Source organism: Phoenix dactylifera, chromosome 12 (assembly GCF_051530095.1).
Source record: "Phoenix dactylifera cultivar Ajwa chromosome 12, Ajwa_hap1_PhDact_Kaust_v1.1, whole genome shotgun sequence".
Classification (NCBI taxonomy): domain Eukaryota; kingdom Viridiplantae; phylum Streptophyta; class Magnoliopsida; order Arecales; family Arecaceae; genus Phoenix; species Phoenix dactylifera.
In genome coordinates, this window is record NC_143201.1 from 25,559,726 (window position 1) to 25,586,398 (window position 26,673).

Sequence of the window (26,673 nt, forward strand, 5' to 3'; positions counted from 1 at the left end):
ATCCTTTTCCTTCGTTTGTTTTTTTTAGGCCATACTTTTTAAAAGTTGTTTCATCTGTTTTTTTGGGCTGTACTTTTTAAAAGTTGTAGGGATATCAATTTTCTTTTTTTTACTACATTCCATATGATTTTTGGCCGATCTCTACATTTCTTTCTTTAAACATATATTAAATCGCTCATTCGAACTTGTGCATCTCTTGGTTTATGCTGTACATGACCATATCTAATAAAAGATGTTTTACTAAAATAAAATCATGAGTAATTGTAGGAAACCGATGCATACATTTAAAAGAAAAAGGAAAAAAGAGCATAGAATCACGGAGTCGATGTGGAAATTGTGTCGCTAGATTCAAGCATGGAGCCAATGCGGAAAATTCCTTGTTAGTAGATGAAATTGTTTTATCATCAATTAGTATAGTGTGATCCACATGTTTTATAGCTTTCGACTTTCTGTTTTCCTATGGCCTCTCTCTAGTAGGTTTGCCATTTCTCTTTCCGTGTTGGTTTATAGACTTGCTATTTCTAAAGCAGGTGATGAATCTATGCTGCATTGTTAACTCCAAAAAAAAACGGGGGGTGGGGGGATGTGATAGATAACATCATAACACTTCAATTCTGGTGCATTTCATCCATCCATATTGGTGGGCTTAGATTTTTCTTTTTAAAATTTTATTAGAATTGGAAAAGCTTCAAACTTTTCACCTATTTAAGCTTCATAAAAAAATCTAAATTGATTAGTTGCCATCATCTTATGCATCAGGATACAGCTGGTGGTGTCTCAAATTATTAAAATTGCTTTGATGAGCATAAAGCCTAATCCACCTCCATTAACTTGTATCATGAGATGTTTGATCACATACATACTAGCATAGAGGCATTGGTGCACTTTGCATCCTAATGCGCCTCGATACATGATCTCAGGCTCGCATTGTGTTGAACCATCAAATCTTTTTCTACCAAAAATAAATATCAAATATTTGGATGAGACCATCAAATTACCTCTTTCAACCAGTCTCCTAAATCCTGTCCTCCTCCGTTCCAACGTGGTTTCTTAGACCGGACAATCCGGCTTTTTGCTCGGTACAACCCGATTTTTCACTTCTGCAGACCACTCCGCGGTTACGAACACGATAACTTACACGTATCCGCGGAGCGCTCGAACTCTGAATCCCTCTCCGTCTCCGCGTCGAAATCCCCTTCTCTCTATATATCTCTCCAACCCCAGATCCGAAACACCACCGACCTCTTCCGTCTTGAATTAAATCAAAAGCTGATAATCTTTGATCCTCTCGATCTCCTATCCGTCGAAAATGCTTCTCTCCCCCGGCCACTCCCCTCGCCAAATCTCTTCGCCCCCCGCCTCCGAGAAAACCCTAACCCTAGATCCCTCTGCCCCGGCCTCATCCTCCTCCGCCGCCTCTGCCGCCGCTGCCTACCAGCCTCCGGGAAACAACCGGAAGCGCCGCGACACCGTCCTCGACGAGGACGCCTACGTGGCCGCGATCGAGAAGATCATCGAGCGCGACTTCTTCCCCGACATCCCTAAGCTCCGCGACCGCCTCGACTGGCTCGAGGCCGTCCGCAGCGGCGATCCCGTTCTCATCCGCGACGTCCAGCTCAAGATCCTCGAGCGGCGGGCCGCCGCCGCCGGCGGCAAGACCCCCTCCGCCGCCCCGGACGCAACCGCCACCGGCAACCACTCCCGGACCCGGACCCCCGGCTCCACTTTCTTCCCCGCCGCCTCGGCCACCCCCTTCGGCTCCGACCAGACTCCAGCAGTCCCTCCCGCGACCGCTGATCAGGCCGCGTCTGATGACCCTGCCGCCGACGTCGATGTCTCCCTCACGCTCGATGAGTTCTTCCGTAGGTACACAAGCGAGGACAACGATAGCTTCTCGAAGATCATGGAGAAGGTCAAAAGGAAGAAGAGGGAGAGGTACGCCTATCTGTTGGAGGGCGAGAAGGAGACAGTGAAAACCCTAGAGGATGAGAAGAGGGATCGGATCACCGATGGGTACGGCACGTCCGGTCAGCCGGCAAGCACGCTGGAAGGATGGAAGTACGCGGCCAAGAATCTCTTGATGTACTATCCGGCCGATCGAGGGGAGGTAGCGCTGACGGAGGAGGAGAGGGCTGCGAGGCTTAACGGCTTGACGAAGGAAATCAGCCATTCCAACACTCGGTTCCATGGCAAATTGGTGGCGGATTCGAAGCCTACGAAGGAGGAAGAGGCCGTCGCAATCCTTTACACCCCAGTCCCTGGCACCACTCCAGCAGGTGCTGCTTGGCCTTTTCCAGATAGAGAGGCAGAGAGGTCGAAAAAATATGACTTGGAGGATTTGAGGAAGACCCCGAATCCGTTCTATGTGGAATCCACCAAGAAATCGGAGAACGGGTATAGTTTTGTGAGGACACCATCTCCTGCCCCGGGTGTGGACGAATCACCATTCATGACATGGGGAGAAATAGAAGGGACACCACTGAGATTGGATCCTGAGGAGACACCGGGTGGCATTGGTGGGAGCAGTGAGGGACCCCACTATAGGATTCCACTGCCACCTTCTCGGGATGTGAAAGCCCATTCGCTGTCAAGGGAAGCCGCACGAAAGCTGAGGGAGAGATCTAAGATGTTTGGGAAGCCTCCCTTGCCATCACCAGCTAGAGGGGGCAGCGCCAGCCCAAGTGTGAGGACACTGTCATCTGCTGCTCAGAAGTTTGTGAGGAATGCAATTGCGAAGTCTTCACACACTGTGGATGAGTCACTTCGTGCAAGCTATCGTGGTTCGAGCCCACTTGCGAGCACCCCAAAGGAAAGGTCGAGGTTCTCAAGAGATGCTAGTTTGGCATCAAGATCTCCTTCAGTAAGACAGGGTTCCACTCCTCCCTGGTGATGAAAACTTGCTTATCCTGTTTTTTAGCTTTAGACCTAAATAATGAAGTCATGTTTTTGTGGCATGTGTGCAAGTGTATATTTAAGAAGTTTTACTGGTCCATGATGTTTAAAGTTGCTGATTCATAATTCAGGTATACTCTTAGCTTTAAAGGGCGATGCCTTCTTCATAATGTATTATATATTGGGTACAACATAATATGTGTAAGGTGATGGTGACAAGTAGACCATGTTTTATGGTTGAAGATTGTAGATCAAGAGGCACAAAGAAATGTTAATGTTCATGGAGAAGGATACAATTGGGACCATGTAGAGTCCAGGAATATTAGATTCGGAAAGCTGTAGCATCTTCTTCCAACGTAGGTTATTTCATCTCATTCAAGTCAGATCTCTTGTTGAATTGAGCGCATGGCAATTTGGATAAACCTTTGAGAATTTCCGTTTTAACCAAAGCCATGGACAAGCCTATGCCCATTCTGAGTTGGCTTTCTGAACTCCTTATTGGCCAGTGTTTTTAATCTTAGGCTAGATCTTCTCCTCATGCAAGTATTTTCTTAAAATTATTTTTCAAATGAGAAAGAATGAAAATTGAATGTGACAAAAAAAATTCCTTTCCTTTGGCTTTTCTCATTAGCATACTTGGATCAGCATTCTCTTTCCTAGATATTATGCTTTTCTCTTTTTCTTCTTTATTGCATATACATTACTCATGAAAAAATAAACTAGGAGAGAATAGTACTTCATTCCTCACCTTGTTAGCTGCTAACATAAGTCTAAGTCCCTTTTTGAGTTTGCCGGTGGTAGTAGAGTTTTTGTTTGTAGAGTTTTTACAAAAATTTGTTTGTTGTTTGATAATTACATTTTTAAAGTCTTGTGGAACATTAACATTTGTTCCGTAACCAAATTGAGAAAGTACTTTTGGTATGACAAAGACATTGCATAGTATTGTGTAGTATAATATAATGTAATATAACATATTAAAATGTTATAATATAGTATGATATTATTATAATGTGATGTAAATTATGATATAATAATATAATATGGCATGATATGATATAGTAATGTATTATTATATATTAAAATATTATTACATAGTATAATATTATTATAATGTAATATATTATTGTAATATATTGTAATGTAATGTAATATAATACAATATTATTATTATATAATATCGTATTCTATAGTATAATAATATAATATGAAACGATATGGTACAATATAACATAGTAATGTGTTATATTATATTATAATATGATATGGTTAATTTGATTGGTTCATGGACATTTTGGTTACTAAGAAATTTTTATTAAAACAATAACAGCTTCTCGGACATCAGCCAAATAGAGTTTTTGGGGAAAAGCTCCAAAATGGAGCTTCCCCTGAGTAGAACTTTTTCAACATTTTGGGGAATCAAAAAACACTTCTCAGTATTTTACCAAACACCCTCATATCATCTGAAAGTGCTTTCCACCCTCCAGAAAACACTTTCTGGCTGTCCAAAAGCTCTTCAAGATAGGGCCTAAGATAAATTTGAGGTTTTTGAAGCCGAGGATTTAAGATGGAAGAGCTTGAAATTACAAGCTCCCAACTTCCTCTTTCCTTCTCCATGCATTTTCTGCCCATGGAACCATCGAATGGTGAGAAAGAATAAAAGACAAAGGGGTCCTAAATGGTTTTCCTGGATACCAACTTATACTGATCACCTAAAGTGACAGTGGTTCAGCTTGAACTATTCCATCTGCTAGTGGTTCAAGTAGTTTGGGTGCAGTTCGTCTCTGATCTACCCTTGAACCAACATTGTGCAAACCGATTCTGCCTCAGTTCGGTTTGGATCGTGCATTTCGTACCAAACTGGGAGTTTTTTCAATTCTTGGTAACATTTCCATGGTCAACTTGGTTTTGGATGGTGTAAGTCATTCATCTTTTATCATTAAGTCATCTTCCTTGCTATGATTTGTTCAACATACTAAAATCTGACACCCATGTGACATAGTCTAGACATCTATCATTGGGTGCCCATGTTCATGACTCAGTGTTCAGAACAGTGAATACAAAATGAATAAAATGTTAGAAATGTTCATCAGAAGTTTTTGTAGAAATGTCTTCATCAGCTACTGTGATCTTCTAGAACATTTAGAATCCTCGAGCATTAGTGTCTTTCAATTTGGAATCACAATGAGGTTAGGTTCTGTTTGATCTGTATTTCATTGTAATTCTTGTTTTTTACACATTTCTGTGTGCTGGAACAGTAGATAGCAGTTGCTCGTGACCTAGTTTTTCATGCCTGGGTGCCTGCATGAGATGCTGGGATTTAAAATGTCAACGGTTTGGCTGTTGCATGCCTCCTGGTACTTTGCATTCATCTCCATCTTTGATACATAAAGAAGTTTAATACCTTGAATGAGTTTAATAGTGTTGGTGAGTTTATTAGGCCAGCTACTTGTATACTCTTCGACTGCTAACAAACCCTAGGTATTAGTATGCCCAAGTAACATGATCTCTTGGATGAAAACACACTTGTTGGACACAAAAAACAAATGATATTTTTAATTTGTTGCCACAAATCTCTCAAGATTTGCTGTATGCTACTCATTTATAAATCTAGAAATAGCCTGTTATGCAATTTAAGATATTTTCTAATGAATTAGAGAATAGGGGCATTTGTTAGCTTGAAGCATCTTATTGCAAATCCAATAAAATTTATCAATAATCTGTTCTTTTTTTGCTTAATGATTGTCAGTAATTCTTTATGCTTCAAGCTTTCTGCCGCACCTGCCTCCTCTTTTCCTTTTTTTTTTTTGGTAGAAAAGGGTATTTATTCTTTGAAATGGAAGAGAATAATTTTGTTGTCTCTGAAACAGAACTAGGACAACTTTAGGTAGATAACCTTGAAGGTTAAATAAACCCAATCTTTTGTTCCTACTTTTACCACCTTCATATATTTTGCAGTTTCTTTTTAATTACACGAGAGGCTAACCACAAGTTTTCCCTCTTTATCAAATAGCAATAGAGGAGCTACTTTGCAGGTTCTAAGTTGCATACAGAGGTGGAGAGCAACCTATTTTATCTTCTAACGTAGCCATTCCAAAAACTGTTTCATTTGATGCTGAAATGCTTCTAACATCTTGTATGCTCATTAATTAACAAATATTGGTAAACTTCAATATAATGATATCAATTCATTGAAATGGTCAGAAGATCACATTGAAAATTCTTATCTGCAAAATGCACCAGCCTCTATGATGTTTGCAAAATTCATGAATTTTGTCTTGGAGCTGCATGCTTTTATCTAGTTGTCCTTCGCTCCAGAATCACGCTATTAGTCAGTAGTGTGTACTCACATCATGCATGTTATATGTTGAACCTCTATATAAACCCTCTTTTTCCTGCTAGTTTTCGTCCGCCACATACATTGTTAGCACCTCGGCTAGAACATTCTATGCTACTCTTTTCATACGAGATATTTACAAGAAAATTCGAGCTGTTAGAAATATTTAGGAAAGTTTTGAAAGCGTTCTAGAGTGTCTAGAATGGTAAAGAATTCTAGAGCAGCCCTGAGTGTCCCTTAAAAGTTTGTGTGAAATGAGGACTCAAATTTTTAATTGTGACAAGGGGCTCTGGATCACCTTGTTCTTTCATTATTCGAATAGATGATTGTATTTGTATGTCGAATAGATAATTGTCAACTTTTCCACTTGTAAAAGTGGGGAGAATGTTCAAGTGAAAGCACATTTTGCGTTCATGTTGCAAAAGGGGGCCACAATTGTTATTTATTTTTTTCACGAATGGTCCAACATTGTCCACTATAATCATCCTATCATGAGACGCAAATCAAGTTGGATTATATGTGCATCCATTACTAATGCACGTGCATCGAGAAAGAAAAATGCTAATTTAAGGATAACGACGCGATGGTCCGCTAAAGGCTAGTTGGATTGCTTTTGCATTATAAATATCCAAGAAATCAACCCTCTTAGACTCTCAAAATATATGCAACCTCTGTCCAATCTCAAAATGTGTAGCATGGATTGTTTTAGCGTGCATTCATATCGCCGATCTTTCTAGCTGAGGAGTCTTATTTGAAGTTTTGATTGTTTTAGCTGGCAAATATTGTCTCAACCAAGATGCCGTTTATTTTAGTCAGTAAATATTCTTTTTTAGACGCATCTGTTATTTTAGCTATATACCATGCCACACTCCTTTTCTTCCCCCCTTCAATTACCTCCATCCTGCTGAGATGAAATAAAAATTTATTACCATAATATATTGTACCGGTATGAATCAGATAGTATGGAGCGTATCGTACCTATACCAGTTTGGTACTGATACTTGGTACGGATAGTATATTGTTGGTACGCCAAAAAAATTTCGTATCATACCACACCATGCTGTACTAGTATGATACCGGTATAGAGTTCGATATCGAGACTGTGAATCTTATTTGCAACCCTAGAAGAGATCTCATTTGCTCCCATCATGCCGCATAGGTTTGTATATTCGAAAGACTGAAAAACCTTTAGATGGTAAAAGATCAAAGAGAGGTTCTCCCCTCTCTGGTCATCCTCCTGTGAATCAGCCGATCTCAGAAGCAGTAGTGATCAATTGAAACGCGTGTTAGAATGGTAACGTCACAACGACGAGCACTGGGAAGGAAATAGAGCACATAGATTAGCAGAACATGTAAATCGATCATGAAGACTGGGACCTCCATTTTATTTCTACTTTCCCTATGATATGGCATCTTTTAATTTCCAAAGAGAACTCCACGCAGGTTATCTGATGAGGTAGTCTGATTTTTATTTCCACTTCAAGTTGCTTTCAAGGGTTCTGATCTTGACCCTGCACTACCCAATGATAGGAATAGGTTTGGCAGCAGTTTGCCCATGAGCAAAATTAGGAAGAACAACACCGGTACAACTTGGATGATTCAGAATCAGCTTAAAGAGAGGAGAGGACTTGCTTGAGTGAAAAATGTCTAAAAAGAGATGATACTGCTCCTGAGTCCTGATCTCCCAATGCTAAAACCTTTAATTTACTAATGTCAGTCATAAGGCATATGCCAATTTTGTTCAATGGTAAATTGATCAATGGTACAGATTAATGGCTATAAATAGTTGTCCCTCCTCCGATGAGGTGCTTATGAACCAAGTAGTTTGCAAGTTGCTCAAGCTCGACTCAGCTTGGCTATTACACTTGATTGGGCTTGGCTGGATTGCACCTCTGGCCTCTCCAAAGTACACCAAAACACGCATCCCACGTTTCAGTAATAAATTACCTGCCATGAAAATGATCACCATGGTGCCATGAAAATGATCACCATGAGTACCGGACTCAAGAAAACAACAATACCTCGGAGCAGAGCACCTATGATTAAATAACCAATGCTTAGTAAACATGCCTGAGGTATTCATGGAGGCTGCATGATTGAGAGAGAACCAAGTACGGCTCCTACTACAGCCTGTTTAACTCAAACCACGCAGACTGCCCATACCACAATATATGGACATCCGATGTTCTTAGTCACGAATATGCCATAAAGAGGCTGCCAGCTTAATAAAATCTTACAAAGTGCATGGAAGGCATTGGCTCGACTGCCAGTTTGATGGACATGCATATCAGGGGTTGAACCCATAAATGTAACCAGACCATTACACTACAGTAGATGATAACAAAAGTGGAGCTTCTGGATAAATTTACACATTCACGCTTTTGCTTACGCTCTCAGCTTTTGTTCTTGAATCCCGGTGCCTGGACCTGCTGGTAAACTAGGGGGAGCTGAGCCTGGCTTCACAGCAACCTTCCAGAAGTCCACAATATATAATAGCATCAACTTCAGATGGTACCTGTTAACCTTTTCCACCCTGATAAGCCAACCATCAATTAATATCATTATGAGCTTCAAGAGGTCCGTTGTCGCCATGTGTTATGATCAGCTAAACGATTTTGTCAGCAAGGACATGCAAAGGACTTTCCTTTTTTTTTAAGTGGGAGGTTGGGATCACATTGTGTCGAAAAACAATAAGAGCAAAGCAGGCAATAGGGGGGAGGAGTGAAAAAAAGAGAGGAAACAGCAGAAGAATGATGCAATACATGCAGCCTTCTGTAGCAAATAATGTAAATGCCTTCACCTATTTTACAGAATATGATTTAGAGAGAAGAAGAAACAGAGGAATTGAATTAAAGATACAGTGGTGGAAAACAGAATTTGATGGGCTAGGAATGTGTGCACAGGAATTGAGAAGGCCCCGGTACAAGAAGTTTGCATTTGTACCAACGGTCAAAAAAAGATCTGACAGCGCCCCAGTATCACGTATAGGAGTTGGGTTGAAGATCTGGAAAAAGGTGGTCACAGAATGCATAGCCGTCAACGAGAATGAATGATAAAGTATTTATGAAGCCAGCCCGAAATGGATAAGAAAACAGGATCAGATTTGCAATTTTTTGATCACAAATCATTTAGAAGTGCCAAATAGATCATTTTAATTTCCCAGGGAGGATAGCTGAAATCATTAATTTCTTGTCTTAGGGTTTACAAAAAATATTTCCACCTAGCCTCTCAAGAATTTAGTGCCAAGGACTCCCATACAGGTAGGGTATTTCGATGACAAGAGCAGTGGTCTGAAACAAGTGGAATCAACAGCATCGAGATGGTTTATATATATAAATAAACAAGAAGTTAATTGAAACATTTAAGGCCTGAAGCATCAGTTGGAGCTAATCTGAGTAATAAATCGACAGAAACAACAGCAACAGAAGTGGGACGGCCAAATTCAAATTTTAAAATGAAAGCAACTAAAATGCCAGAGAGAGAGCAATAACTTAGCCTTATAATTTGTGTATTCCAAAACAAAGTAATAGAAAGAATAAGAGGTTTTTTTTTATATAGAAAAAAAGAAGAATGGTGAATTGCAATTAAGCTCTTTTTTAATAAAAGTACTAGATTATATCTAAAAAAGAAATAAATTAGCAATATTTGTTTTTATGAAATAACACTAGTCCAGGTAACTCATGGGTTAGTACTCACTATGCCCCACACAATCTTATAACAAATCTCTTGCTGATGCAGTGTATAATTCATTACCTTTCTAGGAGGTGTTCCTGGTTTCAATAAATTGTTCCCAAAGCCGATCCTCCCTTTCTTATCAGATGGTTTAAGAATCTGAAATGAACATGTCAGAGTATCATCTACGCTCATCATAGCACCAGCATTATCAAACTCCCCACAATAGTTTGGGGCCGAAAATATGGTCACCAGCTGGCGTTTTGCAAAGAATTCATAGCCATCTTCCACAACCTGCCCAAACTGATAGATTAGATAAATGCACTAGAAAAAAAGGCAATCAGCTAACTCAAGAGGCCCAACTTTGGAAGAAAGTGGTCAGATATAATAGGGAGGAGATAGTTTTTGTTGAGTCTATCTGCCCAGCAGGAAACAACAAATATTAATTTGTTAACATGGTTTTTGATATGCAGCAGAGCATGAATGCAGTGGTTTATCATTTGCTGTGTTTGGCCTTCACCTCAAAGCAAAAGAAATGGGCAACATAGCAAGCATTATTTATCTTAATCACTTCTTATAATCAGTATTATCGAGGTGTAAAAACTAAAGGCCGCATCGATCAATTAGTTAATAAATAAATGCTCTGATAGATGTTTCTAGATATCATCACTTGCCTGATGGGCTCGGCAAATGAGATCTAGGTCATGCTTCTGAAGGAACTCAGCTACCTTATCAGGCCCAAAAGTATAAGAGACTCCCCGGTCATTTTCCCCCCAGCCTTCAATATCTTTGTCAGGGTCTGACCATAACAAGTCACAAAGGAGACCTTGATCTGGTACATCCACTGGACGAGCAATATTTTGGATCTGATCCAAGTTCTTTAAATCAGGAGATAAACCCCCATGCATACAGAGGATCTTATCATCAATAAGGGCTGCCACAGGAAGGCAGTTAAAACAATCAGTAAAAACCTTCCACAAACGAACATTAAACCTCCTCTTGCATTCATCATAAAACCCATATATACGATTAATGGAAGCACACTCATGGTTGCCCCGCAGAAGAAAGAAGTTCTCTGGGTACTTTATTTTGTAAGCAAGGAGAAGGCATATGGTCTCTATGCTCTGTTTACCACGATCCACATAGTCCCCAAGGAATAAATAATTTGCCCCTGGCGGGAACCCACCATATTCAAATAGCCGAAGAAGATCAGAATACTGACCATGAATGTCTCCTGTCAGTGAGAAATGAGCATTTTGAATATCCAACTAAATAATTTTAGATTGATGTTAACCAGAACCCACATAAACATCATATAAAAAAGGCACTTAATCGTAAAGATGTGTCCATGTCAAGGAAATTAATGTTAGCCGAGTGTTACAAGGAAAAAGAAAAAAGAGTTAATCAGTAGATATATTGACAGAATCAATGAGAACAAATAATCAATTGTTGTTCCTTCAGATATTGCTCAACACCTAAAATACCATGCAGCCTAATCACCACGATATAATGGTTGGGCATGAATTCAACCTCATTAAACACCCACCATCAGGAAAAGATAAGCAAAAACATCTTTTGCAAAACTCCAATTTGATCAGTAGAGCTTGCTCATTGTAAAAATACAGAAAATATCGTTTTAATTTTCAAATACCTACTTGAACCGACATCTTCAAATGTAAAAGTATACAGAACATTGAAACACCTCATGAGTAGAGAATCCAATGCCAAGCAATTCATCTTTTATGCCCTAAAGGGGTGAGATGGTCCATTTGTTATTTTCATAATCAAAGAGCATATTTATACAAAATGAGAAAAGCATGAGATATCGAGCTATTAGGCTGATAGATTGCCATCCAGAAACTGAATGGATGATCTTTAAGGAGTCTTGCCCAAATCATTTACACCCCAGATGATACAGTCATATTAACTTCTTCGAGTAAAACTATTCTGCCTATTCTCTACCAAGCTAAGGCCAAAGATTCTTTAGTTATATAATGCACGTTTAGCCCTCTCACAAGCATGGCAAAAAAAAAAACTTACCGGTTACCATCTTCTCTCAATTTGAGTTAAAACAAATTGAGTTAAGCCTGCCACAAAGAACAAAAGTAAAGCTTGGAGTTCTCTATCTAAACCTGAAACTTCTCTCAATTTGAGTTAAAAAGGATATGATCTTGATATCACATCAACATGGAAGATAGGGCTTTACCTAAGGCCTGAGGATCTGAGATTGTATTAGATGATAATAATGACATAGAAAACAACTGAAATCACAGATTTGTTGTAATTTATTTCAGCAAGCTTGTCTTGATTCTAATTTAGATACCAGCAAACTTAACAAAAGAAAGGCAGTGGGGATGGATAACAATGCACTATCATGATTACCTAATTGCATTTTCAAAGTACAAAGACACACCATGAAGAAAAGAGTATCATCCAACTTGCAATGTAAATTGCCTACACACATCCCTGTAATATGGGGGTTCCTTGCAGCTTTAAGGATGTATAGAAGATCATTCCTCCCTCAGAAGGCAGTATGTAATGTCTCCTAATATGAGTCAATTGCTGAATTTTCTTTCCCTAAAGAACCTCTTTAAGATATTGCAAAATATACTAATAAAGGAAAGAATGGACAAAATACAAATCCCCATGGAACCCCATGCAGAAAGATCACCCTTAAGGCCTCCCTAACCTAAACTACAAAATAGTACTACTCAAAATTATATCTAGAAGAGATATTATAGTAAAATCGAAAAGAAATCTCATAACAATTCGTAATTCTACTCAAATTAAATAAGGGAAGCCGCAATAAGCCCAAGAAAAGATCTCACATAACGAACCATGCCACAAATTTAAGAAAATGCTTTTAAAACATGCATCTTAACATTGAAAATGCCCAACAATATACTACAGCCATTTGGCAATCTCGAGCAATTTTGGCTGCACCACGCATCATCCATCCCTTGTAAATTCAACCAAAATGTACATCTGATTAATGCCACATTGCCAATACTATATCAGCACTCAAAGAACTGTTTACACAATAAACCAGATTTGTACCACTTACAGAATGTAGCAATAAAGTGAAAGCTGAGAAAACTTTGATTCCGAAAGTGTATGCCAATAATGTCATTCCAAAATAACTAATATAATCCCTAGATAGATCCCACCTATAAATTCATGCTGAAAATCAGTGACTAATCGCAAAGGAAAAAAGTAACCAATAACCACTCACTAGCCCTGATCCAGAGTGCCAGATAACTGATTTGGTTATTTGAATGTCAGACAAATATCATCAGTTGTAAATTCCATGAACAAACAATTCTCTGGAGCACAAGTGAAGCATGACCCATAATAAAAGGTAAAGACAATTATCACATGCATGTATGTTAGGTAAAGAATAAATTTTCACCACGAAATCTATGAAATGGAGTATCAAATTGGTCATTGAGGTACTAAAATCAAAGCTACGCGTGCCTTAAGAAAACAGGTATTCACTTATGGACAGTTTATCGATTTATGATCGAACTTAAAACTCACAAGAAGTTCAATAAAGCACATAACGTTAGCAAATCATGGAACAACACAGATAACTATAAGGTCTGTGATACTTCGAGGTGTTCTACACGCTAAATTTTGTTCTTGACTCTCTATAATTCAATTTCTTTCGAGGCATTTATCATCAAGATTGAATCTTTTCCCCTAGTTAATATAACTGATCTATCTTGGAATCTGTGAAACATCATTCCAAAGTGAAAAGCTGCAACAAGGAACCTGACAAGCAATTATAATTCCTAAAATTAGAACATGGGCCCGGCAGAGGAGAGTCATAGATCTAGTTTTTCAATCTTTTTGTGAGCATAATTTTTGGAACCGGGTAACAACCTGTATCAATCCATATTATTTTTCTTTGTTAGCATGATCTTGTAACGGTCAGTATTATTTTTCTTTGTTAGCATGCTCCTATATTGGTCAATATTATTTTTCTTTGTTAGCATGATCTGGCTAGAGTGATTTTAGGAATCACATAACAACTTGTATCAATGAGTATCATTTTTCTTTATTAGCATGACCTTGCCTATATTATTTTCCTTGTATGAAGTCTGTACAAGGGTATATATAACCCCAACAGAGATATAAAGTTCGTTTTTCTCTTCTTCTGCAAATATTTTAACACTTTTTTATCTAAAAAAACAATCTCTGCACTCTCAAAACCAGAAAGAACCCAAAAAAGATGGAAGCTTTGGCTATCTTACCACAAATCTTGATCGGGGCTTCGAGCTCCAAGAGATTAGGCTGGCTGACAAAGATCTCCTTCGAAGCGAGACACAGCTGCCGGATCTCCGCCTCCGTCAGCTGGACCTGCCGCACCGTCCGCCCGTTCCTCGCGTCCCGGAGCCTCCGTATGATGCCGTCCAGCAACCCCTCATCCATCGGCATCTCCCTCCCCGTCCTCCAACCTCGCCTCCACTCCTCTCGAAACCCTAGAAACCCTAGACCTCTTACTGCTCTCCTCCGATCGATCAAAGGAAAGTAAGGAAAGAACCAAGAAGAGAACCAAGAAAGGGTGGGTTGGACTTGGATTTTTCTATGGCCGTGACCTTCTCCCTCGCCCGCTTTTGTCTTTCGATAAGCTTTCGCCTCAGCTTTTTGGATAGATGATGTGCGGGGGACTGGCGGTGGTCAAAAGGAAGAAGAAGGGAGCAGTAGGCCTGGAGGCGACACTCCCGCTTCTTTCGCTTCCCGCCTCTGCCTGAAAGACTGGGAAACCTCCCTAATCTATATCTATATTCTTGTACCCCCAAACAAATCTATATTTACATTCTTTCCTAGCCCTGGATGGCAGCCCCTGAGGATGCCTTCTTTCTTAATTCTGCAGCTCTAGCTGTTAATTCTGCAGTGAATTATATTTTGGTCCCCTTAACTTTAAGCCATTTACACAGACAAACCCTCTGCCTTAAAAGTTAAAAGTTTACCCACCAAAAAAAAACAGCTAAAAGTTTCAATTAACCCCTTTAACTTTTAAATCGAGTCAATATCACCAGTTCCCTGATTTGTCCTCTGACACCACCCATGAAATGACCAAAATACCTTCTGGATGATTAGGCTAAGAGATTCTCTGGAAGAAATACAGGCGAGCTTGGTCAAATTCGACGGCCGGCGACCAAGACGTTCGAATATAAAACAAAACTGAAATAGGCACCCCTATTTCAAATAAAAATTCTGCAACTTGTCGCTTAAGTTAAGGCGAATAGCCCAAATTGGAAGAAAGAAGAAAAAAAAAAGCTGGAAAATCTTATCTTACTCTCTCAGCAGAATCACGGATGATATGGTGAAATTCTTTCGGCTGAAATCGAAGAAGGGTATTCTTATTTTGAATGAAATAGGGTATTCTTATTTCGAACAAAAATTCTGCAACTTGCCAGCTCAATTCAAGACGACTGGACCAAATTGAAAGAAAGGAGAAAAGAGAGAAGTTAGAAAATCTTGCCTGAGCTCTCTCGATCGAATTGTTGGTAATATGATGAATTTTTTTCAGCTGAAATCGAAGGAAAACTTGATACAAATCACCGGCCATTGATTGAGAAGGAGAAGTGATGCCAAGATGGAAGATGGATGGGCTTTTATAAGCTCAATCCAGCCACTGCCGGAGTCTAAGATGCCTTCGAAGTTCCTGGATATCTTCGTCCCCAAGCAAATCCTTACTATACCGGACATCCTCTCGAACGTCAGCCTCCTCTACTTCCTCTTCCTGGTAAACCTCGAGCACAACCTCCCCACCATTCTCGGCATCTGCAAGTATGCCCTTGCATTCCCATCGGCATCTAACTCCCCTTCATCATGGGCATTGGCAGCTCCTCCGTCCCCTGCGTCACCATGGCCAAAGGCATGGGTGAAGCCTCCTTTATAGCCATGGGTGCCACCCTCTCCATCACGAAGCTCCTGGTCCTTGCCGACATCGTTGTCAAGCTCAACTCCTCATCACCACGAATCTTGGCCAGCCATGTCCATTAATTTTCCCCATCAACAACTGGAACCTCCTCGCCCTCGCCGTTGCCCTCCCAGACATTGGCCCTTCTCCTGCTTGCCTACGGGTTCATCGCCGACGCCATCAACATCCACACCCTTTGTGGGGCCCTCGAGGTGGGGATCGTGGTCCTTCACCGGGAAGCTTATTGAGGAGGTGGATGACCTCATCTTAGGTCTCTTCCTCATGCTCTACTTCGTGTCCCCCGTCTTCAAGACCAATGTGGCCGCCATGAAGGGGGGAGCCTGAGGTCTCCTCGTTCCTCGGCCTGAAGAAAATTAGGGATGGGTGGGGAGACGAGGTAGTCGGCATGAATGTGAGAGTCGACGTGGATGGAGATGGCACGATTGCACGGGCACCATAAAGATAGGCGCCATAGTACGCCAATGGCCCAACGGGAACCATGATGAGCATGTGACAGTCACATGCTGACTTACTGTGTCGGCCGGTTGACATGGATGGATCGGAGGGCGATATTAACTTTGATTTAAAAGTTAAAAGTTAAAGCAGCTAACTAAGCTTTTTAAAGGAGAGAGAATTGGGTCAAGGGAGTGCACATCGTAGGCATATTTACTGTGAAGTGAATGCAGCGAGCCATGCTATGCATGGCCTGTGTTGTCGTGCTCGAAGATGATTCGGCTATAATTATTAGTTGAATTTATTAGAATATGAGGGGTGAATATGTGCCACCTGCTGCTCTAAGATATCTAGATTATGATCCATGGTATGATGATCTTGCAGGCAAAGCACATATATCGTGAGGTCAACGAGATAGCAGATTGAGTAGCTTTATATGTTGCTAACCATTTTGAAAAGATTCTGTGGCTAGAAGAGGGGATTATTCGATGTACTCCGCGACTTGTTATCTTTTGACTTTTTAAGTGTATTTGTATCCGACATATATGATACATCCACTTCAAAAAAAAAAATTACAGCGACGAATTAAATCACATCCTATGAAGCAGGACATTCAAAATTTTTTTTATAAACCACCATGACAGTTATCCCGATTATATTTTTTTAATATTTTATTTTTAAATTTTTTTAGATATATTCATACTAGATTGTTTGATTCATCTGGCTTATAAAAAAAATACCTATGTAGATGACTAGAATAAAAGTATTATATATATATAGCTAGTAAATTTTAAGCATGTGCCATGCACATGCTAACATGCTCATATATTTTAAAATAAATTAAAAAATTAAATTTTCATAAATCTATATTTTACTTTTTGAATTGGAATTATTTTAGTGGTTATACCATGTACTGAGCAATCAAATTTCATGTTTGGTTCTTGGATGAGGATATTATAGAATCTAGACCAATATAATTATCGAGCAATCTTATATAAAATAAAACAAAATAATATGGGATGGCGATATATTGTTTTTGATGATAAGGCTTATAGTATAGAGAGTGGATGGAAATTATAACAAAATGGATAGCCATCTATCCTTAAATAAAATTTATATGCTAAAAGACAACAACATAGAAGTAGAGGCTATTCTTAAGTTTTAATGATTGAGGTGAAATTAATCAGACTCCCTCTGTTTGACTCTCTCAGTCCCTGACAGAATATGGAAGCGTCCAACCTAATCGTGATGGAAGTTTGGAAATGTTCATTTGCTTCTAAATATGAATGAATTTAATCAATGCAAACTTATTTTCAAGAAGCTCAAGTTTGATTAAAACTAGATGATGAATAAAGAAATATAAATGAATATAAGACTAAATATAAAATTAAAATACAAAAACCTTTCCTGCGTTATTACTATGAAACATATGAATATATTTGTCTTATAGAGTTCCTGTGTAAAAGTTTTCACAATATTTGCAAAAACTAGTTCGAACATCTACATAATATTTATCCTAACATGCTTAGATCATAAAAATTAGTATCAGGTGTCTGATCATGACATTCTTAGTTTATGCGCAATTTATATTCATTTTTTCGAATGTAAAGATATAATCAAGGAGGAGGTATCATTCTATTAAGCTAGCAAACATTTGATAACTGTTTGAAATAACCTGAAATTGAATCTCCTTCATTAAAATTTGGGATGAGTTGTAGTATAGCCCATCATGTACTAGCTTAATAATTTACATGTAACCTTTTCTATGTATGCCTGATAAAATTACCTACAATATATATATATATTGGATATATCGACGGTTCATACTAATTTCGCATGAGTATTGCTTACAGAATAAAAAGCCAAAATGCTCCACAAAGTGAAGGAATAATATGTGAGGTTCAAAAAACTCTCCAAAGTGATGAGCAGCAAAAGAGGTGACCCAGTCAGCCACTCTGTCCGCGCCGGACATCCTTGAGATCGGATGGTCGGTGATTTCTTTCGGGATTTACTCGTAGAAGTACAGGTCGGCACTACCAATCCACCTTGACGCACGCTACTTTCCCATCATCCTAAGGACCCGAACGGGGAGTTCCGAGATCTGCTGCCGCCTTCTGGAGCAGAGATAGGGAGGAGGGCGGCGGCCGGCTGGGCGGCGCAGATCAGCGATGCAATTCTTTGGAGGGTCGGCGGCGGCGGAGATCGCCCCATCCCCGGCTGCGCCGCCGGGGACGGCGACGGGGCTGGCGGGTAATAACGCGAACATGCTGTACATCTTCAACCGGAGCGGGGTGTGCCTGTTGTACAGGGAGTGGCACCGCCCGCTTCACACCCTCGACGCCCAGCAGGACCAGAAACTCATGTTCGGCCTCCTCTTCTCCCTCCGCTCCTTCACAATCAAGATAGACCCAACCAGGTTTCTTACCCCGATCCCGCATCCACATCGCCCCCTTCCCCTTTTTTCTTTCTCTTTCGATTTGAGCCCTAATAAACCGTCTTCTTCTTTGGAGCAGCGTCGACAAAGGAAATCTTGGGGTGCCTCTGCTCCCGGGACAGGGCTGCTCCTTCTACAGCTTCCACACCAACACCTACAAGCTTAGCTTACTGGAATCCCCTTCCGGTGTCAAGGTCACTTGTTCTATAACTTCGTTTATATTCAATCTAATCGAAATTATTCGAGAAGATTGGAAATCTTTTGTTTAACCTGCTCTAGAACGTTCGAATTTGAGGAAATTGCACATGATCTTAGTTGCCATGGTGTGAAACTACCGGAGTTAAATACTTTAGTCTTTTATGCGTTCTGCAAGATTCCAAGAGCAAGACCAGTAAATGCGCTGGAGTGCATGGATCATTCAGCATAAAGCAATGCATGTGTAAAGGAGTACGTGACCATTTGGTCAAGCAAGACAAAAAGATCATTTTGTATTGTTAAATTTGGGGAATGATTTTGCATATCAGAACATAATTACTTGATGATTGATGCAGTGAAGTATAAAGATGTAGACTTTTGCAGTTATGTGTTGTAAGATGTTCATCCATCTCATGCACATTTCTATTCCATCTTTACAGCTCCCTCTGCAATCTGTATGCTAGGAAATACAGAAGTTTCTTTCTTTGGAATAATGGGGGTAATTAGAGCAACTATCAGGGATGGTATTGGATTTCTGTGATTCTATTTCGTTATCTGGGCCATGTTTGGAAAAAAAAAAGAAGTGGAGGAATGTGGAATATTGTAATTCCCAATGCATGAATATGGCCCCTAGTGACCCATAGCATCGAAGTAAGATTAGTCTCTTCAGCATTTGAGATTTGAATGTCAAAAAAATAAGTTTTCGTGGATTAGATAAATGCTTGAAACTTGATGCATAGATTATTAATTTTCCATGAGCTTTTAGAAAGGAAACAAAGTCGCTAATTCCCCTCAGCCATGAATTTCAAACTAGGCACAACAAAAATGTGACATTCTGGATATACAGGTAGTTCAAAGAAAAGAAGGTTTAGTGGTTCTTTTTAATTTTGGTGGCCTTGTGCCTCATATTGTTTTCATGGTTGGGGTGTCTATGAATGACTTCAGGAATAGAGATACTTGATTTTGGTTACATAGGAATAAACTTTGCTAATATCATGGATCTGTTTAGCATTGAACTCATACTCAAGTGATGGTCATGCAGTGCTGTATATGGAATAATTTGGGGCTTCATCTTTTATCTTAATTTTTTAATTATTTATTTCTGATTTCAAAATCTTAAGAAGTTGCTGCCTCATAAGTCATATACCAGCCTCATCATTTCCATAATAAATCTCCCTGAGCACTGTAGCTTATAGCAAGGTGCTTTTCACTTAGTCTTAAGATATCTTTCTGCCCCTTCACTGAACTCTGCATGTCTTCCTGGCTACTTTGTATTCATATATATTGATACTTGATATCTTACTACGACACTAGATGTCTTCTGACTGGACTATTCGTCGGATTTGACTATAAACAGGTTACTGAATGCAGCACTAGTTTAATATTTTCCAGTCATTTTTACAATTTATGAAGCTACGAATTATTAGAGTTATGAATTAGATTTAGTGTAATTGTGAACTTGCAAATGCATTTCACTCTTTATAACCTGTTGGTTTAGATGCTGCATATTTGTAACCTTTTGTTTCATGTGAGTACTCACTTATCTAGTTGCAAGGTTATGGACTTGATGTTTATCTCTTTTGATGGTAAATTTCTTTGCTAGTAGCTTCATAATGTCCATAGCTAGTGTTCTTCCCTTGTTGCAAGGTTATGGTTGTATTTTACCTCTTTTTGTTAGTAAATTGTTTTGCTAGCAGCTTCATAATGTGTGCCATAGCTGTAATTTACCTAGTCCTCTGATGCAGGTTATTTTAATTACTCATCCCAAGACTGGCGACATGCGGGAACCACTGAGATATATATACAACATTTATGTGGAGTATGTCGTAAAGAATCCCCTCTATGTTAATGGGACTCCAATCAAGTATGATTCCTACCACTTATTATGTTAGATCTGCTATTCTTTTAATGTACAAATACCTTGAATCGAATTGATTTGTAGCTGAATATACATGTTCATTAGGCTTATGGGTGAAACAATGGCATTGGCATCCCATCTAAATATACAAGGGTCCATTTTCTTGACCACAGATTGCATGCCTTGTGCACTGTTAGCGAGTCATACCATTATCATTTATCAATGGTTGCTTAAACTAGACACTATCAGGCTTTTGGACCTGGAAGGTTATAAGCCTTCCTGGACAGATGAAAGCAAGCTCATGTGGATCCGCACATTTCGATATATAAAATTAGTTCTACCTTCTAATGCCTAACAGCTAGGTTCTAGGCAACATGCCTATGTTCCAACATAATTTTGTAACAATGAATAGTAGGGTTCATAAGTGCTGATGAAGGATTTCTTGTCTCTGCAAATTATAGAATTGTGAACTATGAAATATGAACTGAAACCAATCCAGTAATGGAAGGGACAAATCCAACTGTTGAAAATTGCTATCTGAGGATGCATATTCTAAAGATATGGATGCATATGGCCAGGTGGCTGTCTGGTTAAACTTCAAAACAAGATAATTTTGCTGAATGCTGATATTTGGAAAATATTGTACTGTGAAATTTGAGCTGAATCCAGCATGGTAATCAAAGGGATATACTAAATGTCAGATATTGATATTTTCCTACAATTTTGAAGCATAGCAAGATCCCTTTTTTTTTTTGAGGGGAATATGTTAACCATGAAATTTGAACCAAAAATGTCCAACAACAGGAAAAGGATGATTCGGACTAGCAATACTGTGTCTAACTTGCAGACTCAGATGTTGATGTGGCTGAAGTATGATGGATATTGTCAGAGGTAAGTACAACAATAAATATTATGAACTACAGTTATTAAGGGAATTGGAGAGAATCGAGTTACCAACTAAGATTGTAAAAGCTTGTTTCAAGGGGTCCATGAGAGACCTTGGTAAAGATAGGGGCTCAACTTAGTCAAGGGGTTTCAAAAATGGAAGATAAGAACTTAGAAAATTCGAGAGGAAGAGTGAAAAAGGATCCAAAAAATGCTTGCTCTGGTACCAAAATGTAGCTGGGGATATGCATATGCATGCATACACACTTAAAGTCATCTGCATTTCTGAATTTTGTTTCAATGCAGCATGCTGTTTTCATGCCGCATGTCTTGAAATATGTGGTGGAGAAATGAGTAATCCACACAGTCATTCTTTTTACAGAATCAGGGAAGTTTCGATATTACTCATGCTCATATTGCAAAACCTATATTCTCCATTTCTACCAATTGATTCTCAGGTTGTGAGCCTGCTTTTGGAAGATATAATGGTCTGTCTAGTATTAACTTCTTCTTTCTAATAGCTACTGTTCATTCTCTATTTTGAACCCTTTTTGTGAAAACTTTCAAAATTTTAGTTGTATGTCTCCGCTTATCTCAGCTTAACTTTTCATCCTTGATCCTTAAATTATATGAAGCAGCTTAATTTCCCAATTTTCAATTTAAAAAATAATCCTAATTAGATTCTCATTTAAGAGGCTAAAAACATGCTAGATTTCTATAGAATAAGGGGCTCAAAAAGCTTCTAAAAAGGTTATCTTAGTATGAACTTTCAAGAGAGGATGAAGTGATATTTCTGAACCTAGAGATAAAGAATATTATTCAGATATTTTTAGAATTTAGGTCTTAGTTACATATATCAAATCTAAAATCTTTAGTGCCCACATGCATCTGCATGTGTATTATTACCAGTACACTGAATAAATGCATCATGTTCAACATTCCAGTTTCATTAGAGAGTTATTGGGTTCCTATCTATTTCTTTCCCATTGGGATTCTTGGCATTTGGAAAGAGTTTCTGTTCATAGTTACAGGGTGGCTTGGTAGCTATATTAGGAACCCCAATTAAGAGACCAATTATCAGAAAAGAGACTCCTATCTTTCCTCCTTACAATCACACATTTAACCTCAAGCTGCAAAATTTTTTTTGGGTCTTGGCATCAGATCGCTGCTACACCTGCAGAACAACAGCTATTAGGTTTAGAGCAGTAGTTCATCACTCAAACGACAATACAGCCTATAATTATTTCCATTCTAATATATCTTGCTTAATATATTAAGGTGCATTCATGTTCCATGTGCTGTTGGAAGGGGTTTGATCATTTTTCACTCAGCATTATTCCTAACACACAGGCAATACTTGCAGACATATATGGTGTGAACATGCCTTTGTTTCCAGAATATCGTGGAGACGTTGATGTGCATATATTTATAAATATACATATTTGTGGACACACATTCGTCCTTAGAGGCAGACATATGCCAATGTTACATACACTGTATCTGCACATGCATTTCGCTGAATTTGTACTTTCAATCTGTCCATAACTCATGCATACAATGGACGTGTGCATGAAAGCATTGCACTAGTTTAGTGAACACAATGGATGCATGCATGAAAGCAATATATCAGTGCATGTGCTGAGCACATGCTTTGTGGTTTCTATTAGAGAAGGAACATCTAGTAGTTGGCTCTGAACCCACCAATCATGGATGTGTATGTAAATGCGTCAGCCAATATTCATGAATATGTTAATGCATCAATCGACCTACATGCACAAATGTATGTAGAAATCTCGATATTCTATGACTTGCCTTATTGTGACTCCCCTTGATTGTCAATAAAATAACCAATAGCTTATTCAAATTAAATATTTTTTCCCCTTGTATCGCCATTTATAGTTTCGATCTGTTTTGCTAGAGATTGCTCTTAATCTATGACTCAACCAAGCACATAAATTAGCCATCTATTTCCTGTTGCATTGTTCAACAGTGGTGTGCGGTTCAGATATGCATCCAACTCGCTGTGCTGTTTCCTGCCAAGAAAAGTAGTAGTTTCTAGTAAAAATGCACTGCATAAGCTGGATGGCCATTGCTTTAATTTATCCATACAAACTCCTAACCAATATTAGTTGTGCCAGGCTCGTGCATGTAACTTCATAGCATTTCAATATAATTATATGAACTTCATTTAGAATCAATTTTCAACTTGACAACAAAACAATAGTAATAATATGTTGCACTTTTCATGTGCATCTGTCTTAACATGCTCTCTCTCTCTCTCTCTCTCTCAATGTGTTAATAGTGTTCTCGCTTCGAAGATAACAGATATGTGTGATGCCTGATTACATTTTATCCCTTTTGTAGATGTGAGCTCTTCAATACAAATCTTGACCAATATGTGAAGACTTTGATATAGCTTGCAGAATGCTGAGGTAATTTGCAAATACATCGTGATATTTTTAGATAGCTGGCTATGATTTTACATGTTTCTGAGCATGGAGTGCCAATTCTCTTGCATTTTTTTCCACATGAAAGACTTAGATTGAACCCCTTGCTTGATGGGCAGTTGGGTATCTGTCTTCTTCTTCTTCTTCTAACTTGTCTATCTTCATTAATTATGTCAATTTTATATTCTCATTTATATGTATAAAGTCAATTGTTGTTGTTTGCATTTATTGTACAACCTTAATATTTGACTAGTGCATGCTAAACTTGTGCTAGCCATCGGAATGTTCAAGTCATTTATGAGTTGTCATATCTGCAGGGTTTGCTGTCAGAACTGCTATCATCTAGGAAAGATCCTTTGCTGCAACCAGAGAACCACGGCTTATAGAAGTTTCTGTACATACCTATGACTCTGGATATCCTGAAAGCCTGGAACATGGAGACGTTTACATTCTTGGCTGCTCTTATTCTACCTGGTGATATCCAGATGTGCCTCACTCGTATAAGAAAATCTTTCTTGTTGCTTGGTTTCTGAATACTATATTCAGGAGTATGAGCTCATAAGTTACTCTAATTGTGCAAAGTGTAGCATGTTTAGATATAATAAAAGCCATTGGCTTGTCCGAGATGGAAGAATTTGGATAGATGACTTGTCTGAGGGCTTTGCTTTATTTTATTCTATTTTATTTTGTACTGAATTACACAGAACCAATTCTACCTTCATGTTTGAATTGCTTTGTTTTTTTTTTAATACAATTCCGTTATGTTAGAGTTGCTGCAGAAAACTAGTATGGTAATTTGTTGTTTATAGATTTTTTGGTCATTTGAGGTTGCTTTCTTTCCTTAAATTTCACTAATCGTCTAAATATCTTGCAAGTCCAGCTACTTCGTGGCCTCATGAAGTGATCACTTCAAGGCCATCACTTATCTCGTATGTTCTAGATTTGGTAAAGGTGCATATTTAGCAACTGCTGTCAAAAATAACTGATCCTAGGTTTTTCTACATTGGTGTGAGGACTGCAGGTCTATTCTGTTTTTTTTTATAAAAAAAACAATTTATTAGTTTTTAGCCAATGATTGCCTTCCTTTTCTTTTTTATTTTACAGTCATCCAGGGACGGGAGGCCAGGACTGTGAACACCCTGTTCAGATAAAATTTTAAAGTTGTGGTTATTATTGCATTTGTTCATTAGAGAACAGATTCAAGTCGCCCCCGGCCATACCAAAAAAAAGAGAAAAGAAAGAAGAAGAGGAGAAAGAAAAGAAAGGCCTTGATGTCAGAAGGTTCCATTACCTATAAAATTCTCCACGAATCAGACCACGTTCATTAATAACGCAATGTGGGTGTCCTTTGTTTTTTTGCTAAAATAGGTGTATCATACAATGCGGGTATGAATACATCCAGTAAAACGGCAAACAAAAGATCTCGGAATACATCAAACATTTCATCCTTTCCAACTCATAGGGCGTCTTCTGAGTGGCGCACTATAAATGCCGCCACCCAGTCCGCAGCTCCATTAACCTCACGATATACATGCACAACTTAAAATATGACAGCCTTTCTCACCATCAACCAAATATCACGGAGCAAGGGATGAACTCCTCTATCACTGGATGAGCCCCTCCGGACTCAGCTGATCACCGTAGCTGAATCTACCTCCAAAAGGATGAAGGTCATCTGCAGCACACGTCGCACATAACTCAATTCCATCTAAGCCGCTCGTAACTCTGCGCCTGAAACCGAGGTGTCGAAGAGCTGATACCCCCCGCTGCCACCACACTTGAAGTCGGACCTCTAATGACAAAACTGGCCCCTCCCCTCCTACCACCATTCAGAAAAGAGCCGTCAAAATTGACCTTAAGAAAACTCGGAGGTGGAGGCTCTCCGGTGAAGAAAATCGTGTGAGAAGCTGCCGAAGCAATATGGGGCCCCCAGATGTTCCGAGCTGTCAAAAGTCGATGATCTAAACTTGCATGGATAGTCTCTGCATGGGTGTCCTTATTCATGGTGCCATGAATCTACATTTCCAGTACTAACAAACTATTGAAACCTAACAGATATCATCGAATATCTTCAACCACCCTTAAATCCAGAAATTTTGCAACTGATGGGTCCTTAAATCAAGGTTTGAATTTTGTGAATTTCGCCATTCACTCATGATAAACTCCAGATTTGCTTTTACATAGTTCCTAGATTTGCTCATCTCCACTGGCTCAGGTAGGCATCTGTTATTTAAATAGTATACATTTTTCATTTGTAATTTCTTTTAATGTTGCTTGGATACAACAATATTTTTACCATCATATCAATATAACGTTTTCCAAAAAGTAAGAATTCAACGAAGGAATGAAGGGGTCAAAAAGATCTGGTAGAATATATCAAACAACATTTTTGAGATTTACGAAATGTTAAAAATTGTAAATTTATAAAGCTTCATCGTTCCAAATGTGCCAGGATTGAAATTTGAAATCCACCACCTTTCACATTGTGGGTATATCTCTCCTTCCCAGAAATCTTAAATGGATTTATAAAAAGAGTTATCCATATTACCATTTAAAGTGGATTTGTGCCACTCA

At 38.9% G+C, this 26,673-nt stretch overlaps 3 protein-coding genes across 4 annotated transcripts; 2 read left to right on the forward strand and 1 right to left on the reverse strand.

Annotated features, from left to right (window-relative positions):
• The first annotated feature begins 1,126 nt into the window (after positions 1 to 1,126).
• Positions 1,127 to 3,042, forward strand: LOC103711995 (DGCR14-like protein). Its single transcript, XM_008798391.5, has one exon. The coding sequence runs from the start codon at positions 1,310 to 1,312 to the stop codon at positions 2,888 to 2,890; it is 1,581 nt and encodes a 526-aa protein (XP_008796613.1). The 5' UTR covers positions 1,127 to 1,309; the 3' UTR covers positions 2,891 to 3,042.
• Positions 3,043 to 8,427: 5,385 nt separating this feature from the next.
• LOC103711920 (serine/threonine-protein phosphatase PP1-like) lies at positions 8,428 to 15,146 on the reverse strand. The gene is made up of 4 exons (XM_008798279.6): positions 14,152 to 15,146; positions 10,573 to 11,132; positions 9,980 to 10,192; positions 8,428 to 8,759 (listed from the first exon to the last, which is right to left on the reverse strand). The coding sequence occupies exons 1-4, from the start codon at positions 14,333 to 14,335 to the stop codon at positions 8,745 to 8,747; spliced, it is 972 nt and encodes a 323-aa protein (XP_008796501.1). The 5' UTR covers positions 14,336 to 15,146; the 3' UTR covers positions 8,428 to 8,744.
• A 1,100-nt stretch (positions 15,147 to 16,246) lies between these two features.
• Positions 16,247 to 24,882, forward strand: LOC103711837 (uncharacterized). Of its 2 annotated transcripts, XM_008798167.6 has the most exons (5): positions 16,247 to 18,696; positions 18,794 to 18,908; positions 20,655 to 20,773; positions 24,017 to 24,084; positions 24,417 to 24,882. In XM_008798167.6, the coding sequence occupies exons 1-4, from the start codon at positions 18,449 to 18,451 to the stop codon at positions 24,066 to 24,068; spliced, it is 534 nt and encodes a 177-aa protein (XP_008796389.2). In that variant the 5' UTR covers positions 16,247 to 18,448; the 3' UTR covers positions 24,069 to 24,084; positions 24,417 to 24,882. The 2 variants fall into 2 exon arrangements, with proteins under 2 accessions (XP_008796389.2, XP_088565472.2); XM_088709346.2 differs by lacking the exon at positions 24,017 to 24,084 and having other exon boundaries at positions 18,315 to 18,696; positions 24,417 to 24,743.
• The last annotated feature ends 1,791 nt before the right edge of the window (positions 24,883 to 26,673 follow it).